Source organism: Salvelinus fontinalis, chromosome 7, assembly GCF_029448725.1.
Source record: "Salvelinus fontinalis isolate EN_2023a chromosome 7, ASM2944872v1, whole genome shotgun sequence".
Lineage (NCBI taxonomy): Eukaryota > Metazoa > Chordata > Actinopteri > Salmoniformes > Salmonidae > Salvelinus > Salvelinus fontinalis.
In genome coordinates, this window is record NC_074671.1 from 19019447 (window position 1) to 19040945 (window position 21499).

The following is a 21499-nucleotide window of genomic DNA, read 5'->3' on the forward strand; positions in this document are numbered from 1 at the left end:
GGCCTATTATGGCCTATTTATAGCCTTACCTCCTTTGTCCTACCTCATTTGCACACATTGTATATAGACTTTTTCTATTGTATTATTGACTGTATATTTGTTTATTCCATGTGTAACTGTGTTGTTGTTTGTGTTGCACTGCTTTGCTTTATTTTGGCCAGGTCGCAGTTGTAAATGAGAACTTGTTCTCAACTAGCCTACCTGGTGAAATAAAGGTGAAATAAATTAAAAATAATAATAAAATGTTTCAGCATGATAATGCACAGCCATATGTCACAAGGAACTGTACACAATTCCTGGAAGCCGAAAATGTCTCAGTTCTTCTATGGCCTGCATACTCACCAGACATGTCACCAATTGAGCATGTTTGGGAAGCTCTGGATCAACGTGTATGACAGCGCGTTCCAGTTCCCACCAATATCCATCAATTTAGCATGACCATTGAAGAGTGGGACAACATTCCACAGGCCACAATCAACAGTCTGATCAACTCTATACGGAGGAGATGTGAGGCAAATGGTGGTCACACCAGATACTGACAGGTTTTCTGATCCACGCCCTTTTTTTAAAGTATCTGTGACCAACAGTTGCATATCTGTATTCCCAGTCATGTATTAGGGCCTAAATAATGTATTTAACTTGACTGATTTCCTTATACGAGTCACTGATAACTCAGTAAAATCTTTTAAAATTGTTGCATGTTGCATTTATATTTTTGTTCAGTATATTTTCCTCAATGTATCATCTATCAGTGACAGTGTACTACATGCAAATCTGATACATACACACATACAGAAAAACAGAGATTGGCTGATTCTGCTCTGCATTATGAGCTACACACATCAAGCCTACTGTCTCCCCAAGGAATGCAGCTATTCCAGACAGTAGCAGATTGGGGATCCATGTCTCCCAAACTGGGGATATGGAGGGATAAGGGCCCTGGCTCCTAGGGAGGTTAGGATATTGGGGGCCCTCATGCGTGGTGTTCCCAAACAACCACTGTGTTCTAGTCAGCAGTGGCAGCTCTTTGACAGTTAATGGATGACGGACACACACAACTCAGGGTGGCCAATCACCCTGTTACCATGAATGACAGCACAAAGAAAGCCCAATGGTTAGATGAGAGATGGGCTCAATTCAATGTCATATAAGACTACCAAATACAGAAATAAAATGAATTCAGTAATACAATGAACACTCAACAACGTTGACTATGGTCCTTACTGTGAGAGAGAAACTTCTTTCAATCCCAGTTGAAATTCATTGCGCAAGTTCTCTGTCCTTGTTAATAAGAAATTGGATAGGTCTACTGATTCCATTAACTGTGCATTTAAACATGGGAAAAAGCCAAATGTTATCAGCCAAACACAATAACTGTGCATCCAAACAATTACTAAAACACCTACTCTACTCCTGCCTGATTCAGAAAATAAGGCTCTATTATAGATGCAATGTTATAACTAGTAATTTCTCCCAATGGATGCTCTCTGCTGTCCGCAGTGAAACTCTTCTATTGGGTTTAATGAGTCAAAGATTGATGGTACAGAATATTATCGCACTGCCGAGGGTGGGTTTCAGAAGGCTCATTCATTGTCTCCATCACCAGTGACGGACTCATTTGATTGCACCTGTAGGTACAGGGAGTATTGGTGTCTTCCCGGTAGGAGTATATTCTGTGAGTATTAGTGTCATTCGGAAAGTATTCAGACCCCTTCACTTTTTCCATATTTTGTTTCGTTACAGCCTTATTCTAAAATTGATTTAAATAAGACATGTTTCTCCTCATCAATCAACACACAATACCCCATAATGACAATGCAAAACAGGTATTTAGAATTTTTTGCTAATTTATTACTTTATTTACATAAGTACTCAGACCCTTTGCTATGAGACTCGGAATTGACCTCAGGTGCATCCTGTATCCACTGACCATCCTTGAGATGTTTCTACAACTTGATTGGAGTCCACCTGTGGTAAATTCAATTGATTTGACATGATTTGGAAAGGCACACACCTGTCTATATAAGGTCCCACAGTTGTCAGAGCAAAAACTAAGCCATGAGGTCGAAGGAATTGTCCATAGCGTCAAGGTACAGATCTGGGAAAGGGTACCAAAAAAATTCTGCAGCTTTGAAGGTCCCCAAGAACACAGTGGCCTCCATCATTCTTAAGTGGAAAAAGTTTGGAACCACCAAGAGTCTTCCTAGTGCTGGCTGCCCGGGTAAACTGAGCAACAGGAGGAGAAGGGCCTTGGTCATGGAGGTTACCAAGAACCCGATGGTCACTCGGACAGAGTTCCAGAGTTCCACTGTGGAGATGGGAAAACCTTCCAAAAGGACAACCGTCTCTGCAGCACTTCACCAATCAGGCCTTTATGGTTGAGCGGCAAGACGGAAGCCACTCCCCAGTAAAAGGCACATGACAGCCCTCTTGAAGTTTGCCAAAAGGCACCTAAAGGACTCTCAGTCTATGAGAAACAAGATTCTTTGGTCTAATGAAACCAAGACTGAACTCTTTGGCCTGAATGCCAAGCGTCACGTCTGGAGGAAACCAGGCACCGCTCATCACCTGGCCAATAACATCCCCACGGTGAAGCATGGTGGTGGCAGCATCATGCTGTGTGTGTTGTTTTTCAGTGGCAGGGACCGTGAGACTAGTCAGGTCGAGAGAAAGATGAACGGCGCAAAGTACAGAGAGATCCTTGATGAAAACCTGCTCCAGAGCGCTCAGGACCTCAGACTGGGCCGAAGCTTCACCTTCCAACAGGACAACGACCCTAAGCACACAGCCAAGACAACGCATGAGTGGCTTCAGGGACAAGTGTCTGAATGTCCTTGAGTGGCCCAGCCAGAGCCCGGACTTGAACCCGATCGAACATCTCCGGAGAGACTTGAAAATAGATGTGCAGCAACGCTCCCCATCCAACTTGACAGAGCTTGAGAGGATCTACAGAGAAGAATGGGAGAAACTCCCCAAATACAGGTGTGCCAAGCTTGTAGTGTCATACCGAAGAAGACTTAAGGCTGTAATCACTGCCAAAGGTGCTTCAACAAAGTACTGAGTAAGGGGCTGAATACTTATGTATATGTGATATCAGTTTTTTATTGTTAATAAATATATGTCTAAAAACCTGTTTTTACTTTGTCATTATGGGGTATTGAGTGTAGATTGATGAGGGGAGAAAAAACAATTTCTTCCATTTTAGAATAAGGCTCTAACATAAAAAAAAATGGAAAAAGTGAAGGGGACTGAATACTCTCCGAATGCACAGTATATAGTGAGTTTTAGTGTCCTTACGGTAGCAGTATATACAGTGAATATTAGCATCTTTACGGTAGCAGTATATATTGTGAGTATTAGCGTCTTTATGGTATCAGTTTATTCAGTGAGTATTAGTGTCTTTACGGTAGCAGTTAATACAGTGAGTATTATTGTCTTTACGGTAGCAGTTTCTACAGCGAGTATTAGTGTCTTTACGGTCTTTATGGTAGCAGTTTATTCAGTGAGTATTAGTGTATTTATGGTAGCAGTTAATACAGTGAGTATTAGTGTCTTTACGGTAGCAATTTATACAGTGAGTAATGATGGCAGCAAAAAAAGTTAATTGTAAGTAATAAAAGTTAAATTTCCTCAAAGGAAGTTCAAAAAGTTGGAACTTGAGGAAAAGTATCAAAAGGGTTTGACCTGAAAAAAAAAAAACGATTGAAAGGGATGGAACAGGGTTTCTCAGCAGGGGAGAGAGAAGGAGCGACTGAGAGAAGGAGCGACAGAGAGGGAGAGAGAAAAAGCCCATGAATTTATCCTCTCGTCACATTTTTCTCCACGCCCCATCTCTCACTCAGTGTGCTGTCACACACCTCAACCTTTATTACTTGGCTTCAGATGTCGAGGATCAATACTGCCATTACCCAGGATATTTGGGACTGCTGTACACCCTGCGTTACAGTGGAAAAACTGAATTAGCCGCCGCAATCCTGATAGGGCCTGTTCCATGTCACCCCGTAAAGCTCCTGTGATGTTTCATGAACCTGACATGCTGTTGGAAATGTACCTGACAGAGTTGGCCACATTTATCTTCTCAGCAAGGGACAAATAAGTATAACGACTGTTGTGTGTGTGTGTGTGTGTGTGTGTGTGTGTGTGTGTGTGTGTGTGTGTGTGTGTGTGTGTGTTTTCAGAGTGTGTTTGGGCATCAGCAGAGGCTTGTTTGAATGACATATGGAAATTGAAAGTGCTGGAGCTTGACGATGTTGGTCTAAAAGCCAAACAGTGAAATTAATAGGTCCCGTCATTGTTTTTACCACAACCCCAACACACCTAGACCAATCAAAGGACAACACCGTTTGATTGACACCTCCATTTGCCCAATACCAGTATTCAGATTTCTAATGGAATAAAAACAGTACATCCATCATTAACTAAATCTTATAAATGACTAATCGGGGGAAAAGTTTCAATAAACAATTTTTGCCCACTGTGCAGTTTAATGATGGGTCAAAATCATGGCAAATTGAGTCCAATCCTTTTTAAAATGGCAAAGATAAATACCCAGGGAAAGTTAGACGACAGAAAGGGAGGGATTGTGTGTGGGGGGAAACATTGGAGAGCGAGATGTAGGTAATTTGCCAGCACAAGGATGGGAGAAAAATACATTTCCGTTATCTCCCACTATCCTATAAACGAACTAAAATGTTTCCAAAGAATAGCCACTTAAATAACTGTACAGATACGGTTTAAATTGTTCAAAGACGCTTTGTTCAGTTTTCCTTACTGAGCATATTAGGTTTGTCTACGACTAAAATAAATCTTGCTATACCGAGAGTCGTCCTGTTCTTTCAACCAATCGATTGGTCTAATTGTTGAAAGTATTTTTCCATATATAGACAGCTACACACTATGTGTTTGAATAAAACCAACTACATATGCACTGAGCTCGTCTGATGTTTTAAGCAGACTGTGTGATTAAGTAATTAAGACACACAAATGACTCAAGATCCCAATGGTCATACTGTTTAAAAAAATTAGAGTGACTGGCCAATGTTGTCTCGCTCTCCTCAATACTGCAGCTCAAAGGCAGCACAGCAAGTGTTTATTGCGCTTTCATGCTGAAGCTGCTACTTCATTTCAGCCATTTTCTTTCTTAATTGTTTCTGACTGAAAAGTTATCGAAATCTCTAATTTGTTTAGGAAAAACATTCCCTACTCGCTCAACCCTTGCTCTCTTTATGTGAAACATGTAAGCATTGCATGCATGTGACCAATAGGGCCTGAGCTATAGCCTGTCATAATCACATAAATAAATTGGTTATAACAAACTCCGAACAGAGTAACACATGACAGCAAAATGGATGCGGAAGACGTGGAAAAGAAACTCGAAATTGGCGAATGTTTACTGGTTGCTCAGGAGGGAAAAGGGAAGTCAGATCTGTGGAAGACATTTGACTTAGTTGTGGAAACTACTGGAGATCATGAAAAAGAAGGGTATAGGAGCAATTGTTGAGTGAGTATTATGTGCCAAACAGTTGCTGTTAGATGACAATATAAAAAACATTAACAGTAAACAGTATAAACAACACTAAATTAACATTAACAGGAACAGTATAAACAACACTAAATAAATAAGTGTACCAAAGCTCCCTTTGTTATTTAATTTTAAAACTAAAATGCTTGATTGCATTTCAAAGCATGAATGTCTCATTTGCTGTTTGATGGCATGAACAAATGAATGATTGATTGATACAGTAGCCTACATATTGAAATATAGGCCTAACTAAGTTACAGTTATTAAGACTAAACAGGATGCACTCTTAGGCCTACAGCTCGATGGTGGTTACACAAGGCTACTATACAAAGCCTACTAACGACAACTACATTACTTATTATTATAATGATGATCATAATAATTGTAATAATAACAATAAGGAGATCAAGAAAAGGAGGGTATAGGAGCAAAAGTTGCATATGTATGACAAACAGGTGCTGCTATATTACACTATCATTTTTCTGCCTGTTTGAAACAATGTAAACAACACAAATAATAAAGACTTTATTATAGCATAGCAAAGATTAAAAACAGCCAAATCTGTGAAATGGCTTTATCCAAAATTTTTCCGTTGCATGAGTCTTGGTGCTCACGGCATCAGGCAATTAAACAAATACTCAAACAGGCAACAGAAGCATGATCTGTCATATTTCTGTAGATATATATGATTTATAAAGCCTGGCACATTTAACAGTTAGGCTATTGAGTATAGACCTAATTAAGTTGAGGTATGCGCTCTCCTCAATTTTCTTATACAGTTGAAGTCGGAAGTTTACATTATCGAGTTTTAATGACTCCAACCTAAGTGTTTCAACCACTCCACAAATTTCATGTTAACAAACTAAGTCGGTGAGGACATTTACTTTGTGCATGACAAGTAATTCTTCCAACAATTGTTTAGACAGATTATCTCACTTAAATCACAATTCCAGTGGGTCAGAAGTTTACATAGACTAAGTTGACTGTGCCTTTAACTTTTTAGGGATAGGGGGCAGCATTTTCACTTTGGATGAATAGCGTGCCCAGAGTGAACTGCCTCCTACTCTGTCCCAGATGCTAATATATGCATATTATTATTACTATTGGATAGAAAACACTGAAGTTTCTAAAACTGTTTGAATGATGTCTGTGAGTATAACAGAACTCATATGGCAGGCAAAAACCTGAGAAAAAATATAAACAGGAAGTGGGAATTCTGAGGCTGGTCAATTTTCAACTCATCGCCTATTGAAATCCCAGTGGGATATGGATCTGTTTGCACTTCCTACGGCTTCCACTAGATGTCAACAGTCTGTAGAACGTTGAATGAAGTTTCTACTGTGATGTTGAGCCGGATGGGAGCTGTTTGAGTCAGTGGTCTGGCAGAGAGCCAGGTCCTGGTCACGCGCATTCCACATGATATCGACTTGCGTTCCATTACTTCTATAGACACAAAGGAATTCTCCGGTTGGAACGTTATTGAATATTTATGATAACAACATCCTAAAGATTGAATCTATACTTAGTTTGACAAGTTTATTCGACCTGTAATATAACTTTTTGAAGTTTTCGTCCGAAGTTCGCCTGGACCTGCACGACCGTTTGGATATGTGTACTAAACGTGCTAACAAAAGTAGCTACTTGGACATAAATAATGGACATCAACGAACAAAACAACAATTTATTGTGGAATTAGGATTCCTGGGAGTGCATTCTGATGAAGATCATGAAATGTAAGAGAATATTTATAACTTAATTTTGTATTTCTGTTGACTCCAACGTGGCGGAGAAATTTTGTTTCTATCTGAGCGCCGTCTCAGATTATTGCATGGTTTGCTTTTTCCGTAAAGTTTTTTTGAAATCAGTTGCATTAAGAACAAGTGTATCGTTAATTCTATGTAAAACATGTATCTTTCATCAAAGTTTATGATGAGTATTTCTGTTATTTGATGTGGCTCTCTGCAATTTCTCCGTATATTTTGGAGGCATTATTGAACATGGCGCCAATGTAAACTGAGATTTTTGGATATAAATATGCACATTATCGAACAAAACCTACATGTATTGTGTGACATGATGTCCTATGAGTGTCATCTGATGAAGATAATCAAAGGTTAGTTATTAATTTTATCTCTATTTCTGCTTTTTGTGACTCCTATCTTTGGCTGGGAAAATGGCTGTGTGTTTTTTGGACTTGGCAGTAATCTAACATAATCATATGTTGTGCTTTCGCTGTAAAGCATTTTTCTTTTTAAATCGGACACGGTGGGTAGATTAACAAGATGTGTATCTTTCATTTGCTCTATTGGACTTATTCATGTGTGAAAGTTACATATTTCAAAAAAATATTTTAGAATTTCCCGTGCTGCCTTTTCAGTGGAATGTTGTCGAGAGGTTCCGCTAGCGGAACGTGTGTCCTAGAAAGGTTAAACAGCTTGGAAAATTCCAGAAAATTATGTCATGTCTTTAGAAGCTTCTGATAGGCTAATTGACATCATGAGTCAATTGGACAATTGGAGGTGTACCTGTGGATGTATTTCAAGGCCTACCTTCAAACTCAGTACCTCTTTGCTTGACATCATGGGAAAATAAAAAGAAAAACAGCCGAGACCTCAGAAAACAAATTGTAGACTTCCACAAGTCTGGTTCATCCTTGGGAGCAATTTCCAAACGCCTGAAGGTACCACGTTCATTTATACAAGCAATAGTACGCAAGTATAAACACCATGGGACCACACAGCCGTCATACTGCTCAGGAAGGTGACGCGTTCTGTCTCCTAGAGATGAACGTATTTTGGTGTGAAAAGTGCAAATTAATCCCAGAACAACAGCAAAGGACCTGTGAAGATGCTGGAGGAAACAGGTACAAAAGTATCTATATCCAGAGTAAAACGAGTCCTATATCAACATAACCTGAAAGGCTGCTCAGCAAGGAAGAAGCCACTGCTACAAAACTGCCATAAAAAAGTCAGACTACGGTTTGCAACTGCACATGGGGACAAAGATCGTACTTTTTGGCCATAATGACCATCGTTATGTTTGGAGGAAAAAGGGGGATGCTTGCAAGCCGAAGAACACGATTCCAACCGTGAAGCACGGGGGTGGCAGCATCATGTTGTGGGGGTGCTTTGCTGCAGGAGGGACTGGTGCACTTCACAAAATCGATGGCATCATGAGGTAGGAAAATTATGTGGATATATTGAAGCAACATCTCAAGACAACAGTCTGGAAGTTAAAGCTTGGTCGCAAATGGGTCTTCCAAATGGGCAAAATGGCTTCAGGACAACAAAGTCAAGGTATTGGAGTGGCCATCACAAGCCCTGACCTCAATCCTATGGAAAATTTGTGGGCAGAACTGAAAAGGTGCGTGCGAGCAAGGAGGCCTACAAACCTGACTTAGTTACACCAGTTCTGTCAGGAGGAATGTGCCAAAATTCACCCAACTTATTGTGGGAAGCTTGTGGAAGGCTAGCCAAAATGATTGACCCAAGTAAAACAAATTAAAGGCAATGCTACCAAATACTAATTGAGTGTATGTAAACTTCTGACGCATTGGGAATGTGATGAAAGAAATACAAGCTGAAATAAATCTCTACTATTATTCTGACATTTCACATTCTTAAAATAAAGTGGTGATCCTAACTGACCTAAAACAGGGAATTTTTACTAGGATTAAATGTCAAGAATTGTGAAAAACTGAGTTTAAATGTATTTGGCTAAGGTCTATGTAAACTTCTGACTTCAACTGTAGCTCTTCTGGTTGACAAATATGTCTTTATATGTTGGCTAGGCCAATAAAAAATCAATAAATTAACCTTATTAGCATAAAATAAATATGCTATAGGCTATGCAGAGCCATGGTCCACTCAGGTCTATCAGTTGTAGTTACATAGAGCCAAGACCCGATGACAATCAAAAAGAACCCGGCCCGAGGGAAAAAGTAGAATTTTGGACCAGGACCCGCTTGTGTCCCGGGTCGGGTCTCAGGTATTCAGGTGGACCCGTAAAGACCTCTAACACACTCACACAGACCTCAGCTTACTAGAAGCACGTCTAGCCGCAGCTTAAAGATCCATACTTGTTTAAAGCTTTGTAATTACACCCCAAAACTTAATCCATTTTCTGACGGATTTTTAATTTGTTATGGTAGCGAGTCACGTCAAATTCTTGACTCAAAGACGATGTAATTGGCCTTAAAACTTTAGCCAACGCTTTACTTTGAAAAAATCAATGCATTTGATTTCTTCTGCCTTGCTTTTTCACATGGTATTCAGGCCAGGAGAAGGAAAGGGTTGTGTGAGTGACAACAAAAGCAACAGGCTTAAAGTCACTATTGATTTGTTTGTGAAGAATTATGACTATAAAAGCCACGAGAAATCTGTCTGGGAGACAAAAGTCCTCTGAGAAAATCCCCTTGTTCAAATTCTATCAGTTGATACGTCTTACATTTTACACCATCTGTCATTTTATAATGAGAGAAAACAATCAATAATGACCTTTTGTGATTTCCACTCCACAGTAATTTTCTTCACAATCCAGAGCTCCTCTCTGTACAGACCATTTCTGGATGGAATACAGCATTAAACTGAACAGAGGGAACCCTATAGCAGTGTTTCTCAAACTTCACCTAGCGGACCCTGAGACGTTTCACAATGTTCTTGCAACCCTGAACTAACACCCACCTGACTAGCACACCTTTTTTCAGGGGGGATTACATTTATACTAGGATCCCCGGCTAATGATCAATTTTAGAATAAGGCTGTAACGTAACAAAATTTTGGAACAGCGAAGGGGTCTGAATACTTTCCGAAGGCACTGTAAGGGGGGGATCATAGATCAATTCCCGAGTTGATTTAAAACCTGTGTTTAACCCTTTATCATGGTTGGTGTCTTGACGGATTTGTCCAAAATCGTGTGACAAAACTGCGTAAGTTGTCGTTATATCATTTATTAAGCATTAAATCAGTTAAATTAGACATTGAACTTGAACATTGTAAGAATTTTGTCTACCTGTCAGACAGTTTTTTGTATAGAGAACTCAGAAATGCAGTGTAACTCCGTAACATTTCGTGTCTCCTTATCTTACGGGAACTGAAAGGAGAAAAAAAGTGTTTTCATGGGCACACAAATGATAAAACAATTAGAAATGTGATTGCAAAATTGAATGCTTCTAACTGAAAGAATCCCTCACTTTGATACTTAAAACCAAAATTGATACTGTCATCAATGTGGTTCTTCAATAATGATGCATAATACTTGTTTGATGCCATTTGGTGTCTAGCTGATTAGTTACACTGTGATATTTTCACACATCATCATCTGATCCAGGAAGGAATTTTACGAATGACAGTCAAGTGGCGAACAGCTTTTGTGATAGCGTGCACTATGGAATGTCCAGAAGGAACGCATGGAATGTCCAGAATATTTTACTGACTCATTCGTTACGCCGGTGAAAACAGTTGTACCTAACTATTCCTATTAATTATTCTGCATATAATGACAAAAAATTGTAGAGCCTAGTGGGCTTATTCATAATATCATCTGGTAATGAAATAACATGAGAAATTTTAAACAATACAAGGGGCAATACAATTGAAGTAGCATATGTGAACTTGAATTTGGAGCTCAGAAGTACTGGAATAGGCCTACTGTACCTTGAAAATCAGACATTTCCTCAATTTGGTGCCTGAAAAGTCCTTGTAATTATTGTAGCCAATTTATAAGTTCTCCTGCTCCCTTATAATTATCCGTGATTTAAATTTGATCCGTTTTTGTGAGAGATGTGACCACTTTCGTTTGTTTCCCACCGCTTCAATTGAAGAGTGTTGCGCTACTCTGTTGCGGTAAAACCATGTGTGGTCAATATGAGGATGACAACATCTAATTTTGGCTTATACTTGGCTTTCCATACAAATCCTTCCATTAAAAAAAAAGGAACCTGGTTTTTGGTCACTTTCTCATTATAAAAACAGCAATGGTGAGATTCAAATGGTGAGATTAATGCTACCGCTAATCATGGCTTTATTATGTGCCTGCGTCGGCCACATACTGTACAGTGCCTTCAGAAAGTATTCCTACCCCTTGACTTATTCCACATGTTGTTGTGCAACAGCCTGAATGCAAAATTGATTAAATATATTTTTTTTCTCACCCAACTACACACAATACCACATAATGACAAAGTGAAAACATGTTTATAGAATTTTTTGCAAATGTGTTGAAAATTAAATACAGAAATCTCATTTACATAAGTATTCATACCCCTGAGTCAATATGCGTTAGTTTCCCCTTTTGGCAGCGATTACAACTATGTCTCTTTTCACACCTGGATGGTACAATATTTTCCCATTATTCTTTTCAAAATTCTTCAAGCTCTGTCAAATTGGTCATTGACCATTGTTGGACAACCATTTACAAGTCTTGCCATAGATTCTTTTGGGGAATGAATCTGTATTTGAAATTCACTGCTCAACTGAGATACAGAGATGAGGTAGTTATTCTATATTATGCCTTATATGTTTATTTTATTTAACTAGGCAAGTCAGTTAAGAACAAATTCTTATTTACAATGATGGCCTACCCCGGCCAACTTGGGGTATGTACAATTATATAAATTATTAGTCCTTGAAAATTACAATTAAGTGCTTGAATTTGACTTGTCAATGTGTGTATGAACCCTGCTTCAAAGATGTATAGTCCTAGGTCTATGTTGTTGTATAGGTGGAGTTATGGGCCAATTTGCATATATTCACTTCTATTCCTCTAAGTACACGTGAAACTGCATGAAAATCATTTTTACTTTTGTTTCAAAACATTTTGAAATGATGATCCCAATGTCACACATTGGCCGCATTATTTATAGAAAGACCCACATACAAAATCAAGTATTTCACACACATTATCTAGATGCTGACTGTTAGCACTTGGTGGCCTACAGCAGCAACCTAAAAGAATAGGCTTTAGATGAGGCAGGTGAACATGCAACCACAGCACTCTAATAACACTTGACATGAGATCCTCTCTAAACATTACAGGGATATGCCTCTGAATATATACAGCACACAGGCGGTTGGTGGCACCTTCATTGGGGAGACCGGCTAGTGGTAATGGCTGGAGCGGAATTAGCGTAACGGTATCAAATAAATCAATGTATTTGATGCCATACCATTCACTCCATTCCAGACATTATTATGAGCTGTCCTCCCCTCAGCAGCTTCCACTGATACAACAACACCCGTCTCTTCTGTAGATGGTATACTGAACAAAAATATAAATGCAACAATTTCAAAGATTTCACTGAGTTACAGTTCATATAAGGGAATCAGTAAATTGAAATTAATTAATTAGGCCCTAATCTATAGATTTCACATGACTGGGCAAGGGGGGGCCTAGGCCCACCCATTGGGGAGCCAGGTCCAGCCAATCAGAATGAGTTTTTCCCTCAAAAGGGTTTTATTACAGACATAAATATGCCTCACCACCCCCCCCTAAACATTCAGTTCTCTGGCAACAGCTCCTGCAGTCAGCATGCCAAATGCACACTCCCTCAAAACTTGAGACATCTGTGGTATTGTGTTGTGTGACAAAGCTTAGTCTCAAACACAAGGTGCACCTGTGTATTGCTAGTGCTATCTCAAAGGAATTATCTAAGTGAGTCTCAGAAATTGCTAACATATGAACGTTATCGGATGTTAGCAAGTTATTGATTTCATTTTAGCCATTTCCTGGGTAGCTTATAGACATAGACATAATTATGGAAAAGAACAAACAAAGCAAGAAAAAAAACATTCTTCAGCAGTCCATCAATCAGTTGGTGTGTGTGTGTGTGTGTGTGTGTGTGTGTGTGTGTTTGTGTGTGTGTGTGTGTGTGTGTGTGTGTGTGTGTGTGTGTGTGTGTGTGTGTGCTGCGGGGTTTAACCTATGAAACCCACAGGCTTGGCTCTGTCATCCCTTCCAGGCTTTTGGGAAGAGTTTGGGAGGGTGGACAATGAGTCTGTCATAGTGGATGTAAGCAATGTCCCCATGCGCTCTGGCAGCTTTCATGGCTGGGATAAGTTTTTTCTTCTTCTGGCGCACAGCTTCGGGATAGTCCTTGTTGAGGAAGATGTATGTTCTTGTCAAGTTCTTGGCTCTTTCCGGAACAGCTACCTTGTCCTTGAACATCAGGAATTTGACTACTATCGTCCTGGGCCTGGCACCTGGGCCGGTGGTGGGTTTTCCAGTCCTGTGGGCGCGCTACACCTCAATCTTCCTGTGATCCATCTTCAAATTCCCCATTGATCATTTCCCTCATTTTGTCCTCAGACTCTGTCCAGGTCTCATGTGGAGATTCTGCGATCCTTGATTGTCCCTCAAGATAAATCAGATTTCTCTGTCATTGTTATCATGGATTCACATATAGAACTGATGTCCTTTGTCAATAACTTACATATATTTTTCATCTTGCTGTTCTCCTGTTTAAACTCATTGAGCTGATCCTGGGAGAACTATAAACTGTTCTTCAGGTCCTGGACCTCTCTGGTCAGATCATCCATTATTTTATTAGTTGACTCCATCAGTATTTGGATAAAACACTTGAAGCTATTTTCTTGTTGTTGTAACAACTGCATGTAGAACTCTTTTTGTTCATTTAAAAGGTGAATTCACCTGTGATAGAGACACCACTGTCCTCAACGGTACTCATACTGGCTTTGGTCTTTGTCATGGTAGCAATGTAGGCTACCAATGTAGGCTACGCTGTTGTTAATCCAAGCAGTTCCAGATTGGGAAGGTCACAGGGCAGATGGAAACAGCAGCAAACAGCAGGTATCCAAACAGTCACGCTCTGGGGACAATCAGGGGTCCTAGCCGGGCTGTGTACAAGCTGCTAAGGTAACCTGGCTAGCTTAATAGCTAGCTAACGTTATTTAGAAGCTAGGCACCAACGAGGGAACAATGAGGTACTTCTCTGAAGCGAAATAGATCTGCTATTGTCCCTTGAAAATACAGTGAACGTCCAACACCTTAATTTGACGTTACATGTTGACAATTGTTTGAATATAAATCTGTTAATTTATAGTTATTTTGCAAAAGAAATCCACAAGAAAGATACGCGTTTCAATGCATGACACGCATTTTAATGCATGGCATCGGAACACCTAGTACACCTGACCAGCACACATGATTGAGAAACAGCTTCTATCTCAAGGCCATCAGACTGCTAAACAGCAATCACTAACTCAGAGAGGCTGCTGCCTACATTGAGACCCAATCACTGGACACTTTAATAAATTGATCACTAGTCACTTTAAACAATGCCACTTTAATGATGTTTACATATCTTACATTACTCATATCACATGTATATACTGTATTTTATACCATCTACTGCACCTTGCCTATGCCGCTCAGCCATCGCTCATCCATATACTTATATGTACATATTCTCATTCACCCCTTTAGATTTGTGTGTATTAGCTAGTTGTTAGATATTACTGCACTATCGGAACTAGAAGCACAAGCATTTCGCTATACTCGCATTAACATCTGCTGACAATGTGTATATGACCAATACAATTTGATTTGATTTGATTGGACTAGTAAAGGGCTTGACTATGATTAGTTGACAAGTTGAACCAGCTAGTTCTCAAATAGATCATGTAAAGGCTGAAGGTAACTGAGGAGAGGTTTGGGAAATGCTGCCCTACGACACTGGCCGTCAATAGCCACATCTAGTCCTGCATCCGTCCACCCTAGCAGAAACCATCTCAATTCCAAACGACTACATAACAACCACAATTCCTCATCCCAGAATACATCACCACGTTCCACTCCCAAATAAACCATCAACGAACGTCTCTAAACCCGGGACTTCTCCCCACCTCGGAGTTAAAGCATGATCATTGTTCAAAGAGAAAGATCTCCGTCTGAGCTGGGGCACTATATTTCATGGGGACAAAGGCTTGGAGTACTGTAGCGTGAGAGAGACCGAGTGGAATTAGACACATTAGCTGGGAAATGAAACGTCTTAACAAAAAAGGAATGATGTTACTCGCTCGGGAAGGTAAGAGGGGGGGAATGTGAAGCTTTGTATTAAAGCTGGCACATCAATAACCTACAGGCCTCGCCATATTACATCAGGCTGCCATCGGGCTCGAAGTCATCTGGGGTGTATTGATTACGCAAACCACTTACAAACCAAACGAAAGCAAACAGGGTAAAACAAGAGTTTCTATTGGACACATTCTGGTAGGCCCATCCCTGTTTTTCTTCAGTCTAAGAAAAGTTTTACAGCAGAGTTTGCGGAGTGAATACACCCCTGATCTCAGTAGTACCAAAGCCGTGAACCCAGGTTTAAGAACAAACGGGATGCCATGCAGTGGATCCTGGTTGATCACATTAGTGACATATTAACACTACAGAACCTACTACGTGGATGGAAGCAACATCATGGTTGTCTGGCCAAGAAATGAAAGGGTTTTTAAGCACATCCAAATTAATAACAGGAGCTGGACAAGAAGATCCAATACATAGAAAACACATTTATAGATTTGTTGAAACTTACAAAAAATTTAAATAAATGTAATCTCATGGACTGTCAGTCTTTACATACATAGCTCTATCTATGAATTGGAGAGTGGTAACATATCCCAACAATGTTACTTGTTCTGCTATAAACCAACATGGCGGGGCTCCCATTGAGTTGAAACACAGGATTGTGGCTCAAAACTACATCTCAGTCTCCAAACCAATCTACTGAATCACTTTCACAAGAAAAGGATTGAAAGTCCAACCAACTAGAGAGAACTCCATAAGACTCACCACCATAAAGAGAGTAAAAATGCTAATACACGGCAGTCCTGAATCATTACGTCGAGACAAAGAGGGGCCCAAATAAGCAGATAAATACATAAATAGGACTGTGGATGATTTAACAAGGCAGCTCAAGCCCCTGACTGAACTCTGACCTCCAGGAGCCTTGAGAAAGGGAGGAGAGTTATGAAGGCTATCACTAAGGGGTACACCTGCCCATGACCGTGCCAAATGCAAAAAGCTCCTGCGTCACACTCTGGTGCCTAGCTATGCCAAATGTATCAAGGTGTGACTCTTGCTCATAATTAAAAGCTGAATATAATTTAACTCAAAAAGCATAATAAAATATTTTTTAATAGTGAGCAAGTGATATGCTCCATTTTCTTGGATTTTCTTGTACTTTTTTGGCTGCACCTCGACTTATTGAAGAGCTGTCCACTCCTCTCCAGGCTATGCCAATGGAAAATATATCACCCCATTTGAACTCCATCGCCTTTGCATGCACATTGAGTGAATACGGCAAAAACTAGCGCTTATGATTGTCATTAAGAAAGGTGTGATGGTGCAAATCATTTTCATGTAGTAATCATAAGAGAACAAGCAATATTTTCAATATGCAATAACTTACAACTCCACAATTAAAGAGCACAGAACAATTAAAGAAAGCTCAATGTTACAATATATAGGTTAGGGTGAGCCCTTACCTTTTCTGATTTAGAGCAGGTGGCATTCTGTTGCATCTGCGTAACTATTAGCATGGCTGATTCGAACACAGGGTTCTTCAAAAAGCACTCCTCTGCCTCCCTCTCCCTCCGTGTGATTGAAGTCTTCGGTGTGGAGTGGGAAGATTAGCGTAGCCCTCTCTCAAACAGACACATACACTCAGGAACCCCCTGCTGGCTGGAACACTCTAAGCTGTACTTTCTCTCTCCAGTGAAACAATCACACCACGACAAGGCTCCTGTCTTTGGAATGTGTGTGTGTGTTTTAGCCTCTCGCTACTAGTATTCTTTCCTGCTCCCCCCTTTTTCTCTCGCTCTCTCCCACTCTAGCTCTTTCTCCATCCCTCTTTCACTCTCTCCCCCAGTCTCTCGAACCTTGTTATCGACTCTCGATTCCCTCGCTTGGTCTATCCGTCTCTGTCTATCCAAGTCCTTTCCTCCAACTCTTGACTCACACCCTTGTTTTCCTCCCTCTTCCCCCCTCTCTACTTAAAGCTCTTTCCCATAGGATACGGACTGTTTTTTGGTGGGTTCAGCACCTAAGCTGCGGGCTAGGTATAGAAAAGGCATCTGTCAGAATGCACAGTCAAGAGTGTACGATAGCAACTTTAGTGAGCCAAAAGTGTTTTTTTTATTTTCTTTTAAAGTGTGGGTGTGTGTGCACGCTCGCATGTATGTGTGCACAGTGACTTGGGGAATGAGAGGGATTCACTAAAAATGTGAGAGAGAGAGGGAGAGTCAGTGTATTTGACTGAACAGGAGGGTACTGATTTGTGTGAGTGTGTGTTTCCATGAGTGTCCATTTACATGCATGTTGCCACCTGCCAAACTATGGATCAATTCAATCAGTCCCAGTGGTGGGCTGTGATAAAACTCCAGTGATATTTATGCGCGCAGCTTCACGCCTCGTAAATGACACCGCCTCCTCCGAGGATAGGTCCCTGGCGCAATACGAGATGTTTTATTTATGTAGCATTTAAGGCTGCGGCGTGGCGAGCCAAAGTGTCAAAATAAAAAATAAAAAACAATTTACATCAGTGCAACCTGGCTGCCTTAGCGCAGGTGCTTCCACTAAATAAGGGGCATGAGGTTTGGAGGAGTGGGGATGAGAGAGGGGCTAAAAGGTGGACTTGGAAAATATTGAGTTTCTTCCCAAAAATGAGGGAAGCACATGTGTCTGTAACAAGTAATCTCAGCAGTGGCAAATAACATCTGAAGAACAAAACTGGAGAGAAAAAAATGACAGAACACCAAATATATTCTGAAAGGTTTCAAGTAGGGATGTGAGGCTTATTTAACATTTAAACAGACATTTTTGTATCGGTTTCCCCATTAAGTAAAATACATACAATTCCATGTGAATTCACAATGCAGCTGTGCTGCTACCAGCAACGGGTTGGGTCTCACGGTGCATCCCTTTCAGATGGTGAAGCATTGCACCTGTACTACCATTATTGTACCTCAATTCCAACTCGCAAAGTTTGCATTTCCTTCTCATTTAACTTCTCAAAGTATTGCCATACAGGACTTTGCTAGTGTCACTTGCCTTTCTCTGTCATTTTTCTAACTGCTAACGATGATGATGTAGTGGTGGAGAGTCGACTCCAAAATAATTAATTCCTCGACTCATTGCATGTCGACTCCCGCTGTCGACTCCCATTTCTATTTTTCTTTTTTTCTTTTACCCCCTTTTTCTCCCCAATTTCGTGGTATCCAATTGGTAGTAGTTACTGTTTTGTCTCATCGCTGCAACTCCCATACGGACTCGGGAGAAGCGAAGGTCGAGAGCCATGCGTCCTCCGAAACTGTCACGCCCTGGCCTTATTATTCTTTGTTTTCTTTATTATTTTAGTTAGGTCAGGGTGTGACATGGGTAATGTTTATGTTTTGTTGGTTTTGGGTGTTTATTTGGTAAAGGGGTTATGGGGTGTAGTAGATGGTTTTGTGTTGAGTGTATATGTCTAGCGTTGTCTATGTTGGTTAGTTATCTAGGAGAGTCTATGGTTGCCTGAATGAGTTCCCAATTAGAGACAGCTGATTTCGGTTGTCTCTGATTGGGAGCCTTATTTAGGGTAGCCATAGGCTCTCATTGGTGGTGGGTAATTGTCTATGTAAGAACGTTAGTAGCCTGTATGTTTGTGCACAACGTTTGTAGCTTCACGGTCGTTTTGTTGTTTTCTTGTTTTGTTAAAGTGTTTTTGTGTCTTGTTCATCTTCGTGGTATAATAAAAGAAGATGGCTTATTTTCCAAATGCTGCATTTTGGTCCGTTAATCCGCCACACGATCGTGACAGAATTACCCACCATAGGACCAAGCGGCATGGAAGGCGGCAACAGGACCTACCTACACAGGATCTCTGGAGTTGGGAGGACGAATTAGAAAGAGATGGACCTTGGGATCAACCTGGAGAATATCGCCTCCCTCGTGAAGAGCTGGAGGCAGCGAAAGCCGAGAGGAGGCGATATGAGGAGGCAGCACGGAGACAAGGCTGGAAACCCGTGAGTACACCCCAAAAATTTCTTGGGGGGGGCCTTAAAGGGAGTGTGGCGAAGTCAGGTAGGAAACCTGCGCCTACTCCCTGTACTTACCGTGGAGAGCGGGAGTACGGGCAGACACCGTGTTACGCAGTAGAGCGCACGGTGTCTCCTGTACGCGTGCATAGCCCGGTTCGGTACATTTCAGCTCCACGTATCGGCCGGGCTAGACTGAGCGTTGAGACGTATGTCATGAAGCCGGCCCAACGCATCTGGTCACCAGTGCGTCTCCTCGGGCCGGCGTACATGGCACCAGCCTTACGCATGGTGTCCCCGGTTCGCCTACATAGGCCGGTGCGGGTTATTCCACCTCCCCGCACTGGTCAGGCGACGGGGAGCATAGAACCAGGTAAGGTTGGGCAGGCTCGGCGTTCAAGGGAGCCAGTACGCCTGCACGGTCCGGTATTTCCGGCGCCACCTCCCCGCCCAAATCCAGTACCACCAGTGCCTCCTCCACGCACTAGCTATATGGTGCGTGTCTCCAGCCCTTTACCACCAGTGTCTAAACCACGCACCAAGCCTCCTGTGTGTCCCCAGAGTCCTGTGCGTCCTGTTGCTGCTCCCCGCACTAGCCCTGAGATGCGTGTCCCCAGCCCGGTGCCACCAGTCCCGGCACCACGCACCAGGCCTACAGTGCGCCTCAGCCGGCAGGAGTCTGCCGTCTGCACTGCAATGACTGAACTGCCCGTCTGCCAAGCGCCATCTGAGCCATCCGTCTCCCCAGCGCCATCTGAGCCATCCGTCTCCCCAGCGCCATCTGAGCCATCCGTCTGCAATGAGCCTGCAAAGCCGCCCGTCTGCCATGAGCCTGCAAAGCCGCCCGTCTGCCATGAGCCCACTGAGCCGTCCGCCAGACAGGAGCCGCTAGAGCCGCCAGCCAGACAGGAGCCGCTAGAGCCGTCCGTCAGACAGGATCTGCCAGAGCCGCCAACCAGACAGGATCTGCCAGAGCCGCCAACCAGACAGGATCTGCCAGAGCCGCCAACCAGACAGGATCTGCCAGAGCCGCCAACCAGACAGGATCTGCCAGAGCCGCCAACCAGACAGGAGCAGCCAGATCAGTCAGCTAGCCATGAGCAGCCAGATCCGTCAGCTAGCCATGAGCAGCCAGATCCGTCAGCTAGCCATGAGCAGCCAGATCCGTCAGCTAGCCATGAGCAGCCAGATCCGTCAGCTAGCCATGAGCAGCCAGATCCGTCAGCTAGCCATGAGCAGCCAGATCCGTCAGCTAGCCATGAGCAGCCAGATCCGTCAGCTAGCCATGAGCAGCCAGATCCGTCAGCTAGCCATGAGCAGCCAGATCCGTCAGCTAGCCATGAGCAGCCAGATCCGTCAGCTAGCCATGAGCAGCCAGATCCGTCAGCTAGCCATGAGCAGCCAGATCCGTCAGCCAGCCATGAGCAGCCAGATCCGTCAGCCAGCCATGAGCAGCCAGATCCGTCAGCCAGCCATGAGCAGCCAGATCAGTTAGCCAGCCATGAGCAGCCAGATCTGTCAGCCAGCCATGGGCCGTCCCTCAGTCCGGAGCTGCAGTCCCTCAGTCCGGAGCTGCAGTCCCTCAGTCCGGAGCTGCCATTCCTCAGTCCGGAGCTGCCCCTTACCCTGGAGCTGCCCCTTACCCTGGTGCTGCCCCTTACCCTGGTGCTGCCCCTTACCCTGGTGCTGCTCCTTACCCTGGTACTGCCCCTTATCCTGGTACTGCCCCTGACCCTGGTACTGCCCCTTACCCTGGTACTGGTCCTTAGTCCGGAGCTGTCCCTTAGTCCGGAACTCCCCCTTAATGCAATGGGGTTAATGTGGAGGGGGGTCGTTTGGAGGAAGCCTAGGAGGTGGTTAGGTACTGTGGTGACGTGGGGACTACGACCAGAGCCGGAGCCGCCACCGTGGAGGGGAGCCCACCCAGACCCTCCCCTAGACTGTGTATGGTGCG

At 42.4% G+C, this 21499-nt stretch overlaps 1 protein-coding gene across 3 annotated transcripts in view; it reads right to left on the reverse strand.

The window, feature by feature from the left end:
- Positions 1-21499, reverse strand: part of LOC129859158 (dipeptidyl aminopeptidase-like protein 6) — a 344660-nt gene that overhangs the window by 208180 nt on the left and 114981 nt on the right. The window contains exon 1 of one of the 3 annotated variants that reach the window (XM_055928574.1): positions 17017-17510. The exons of the other annotated variants lie outside the window; for them this stretch is intronic. Coding sequence (XP_055784549.1) covers positions 17017-17070 — 54 coding nt within the window. The 5' untranslated portion in view covers positions 17071-17510. Of the gene's footprint in view, positions 1-17016; positions 17511-21499 lie in introns of those variants that run through there. 3 annotated transcript variants of the gene reach the window in all.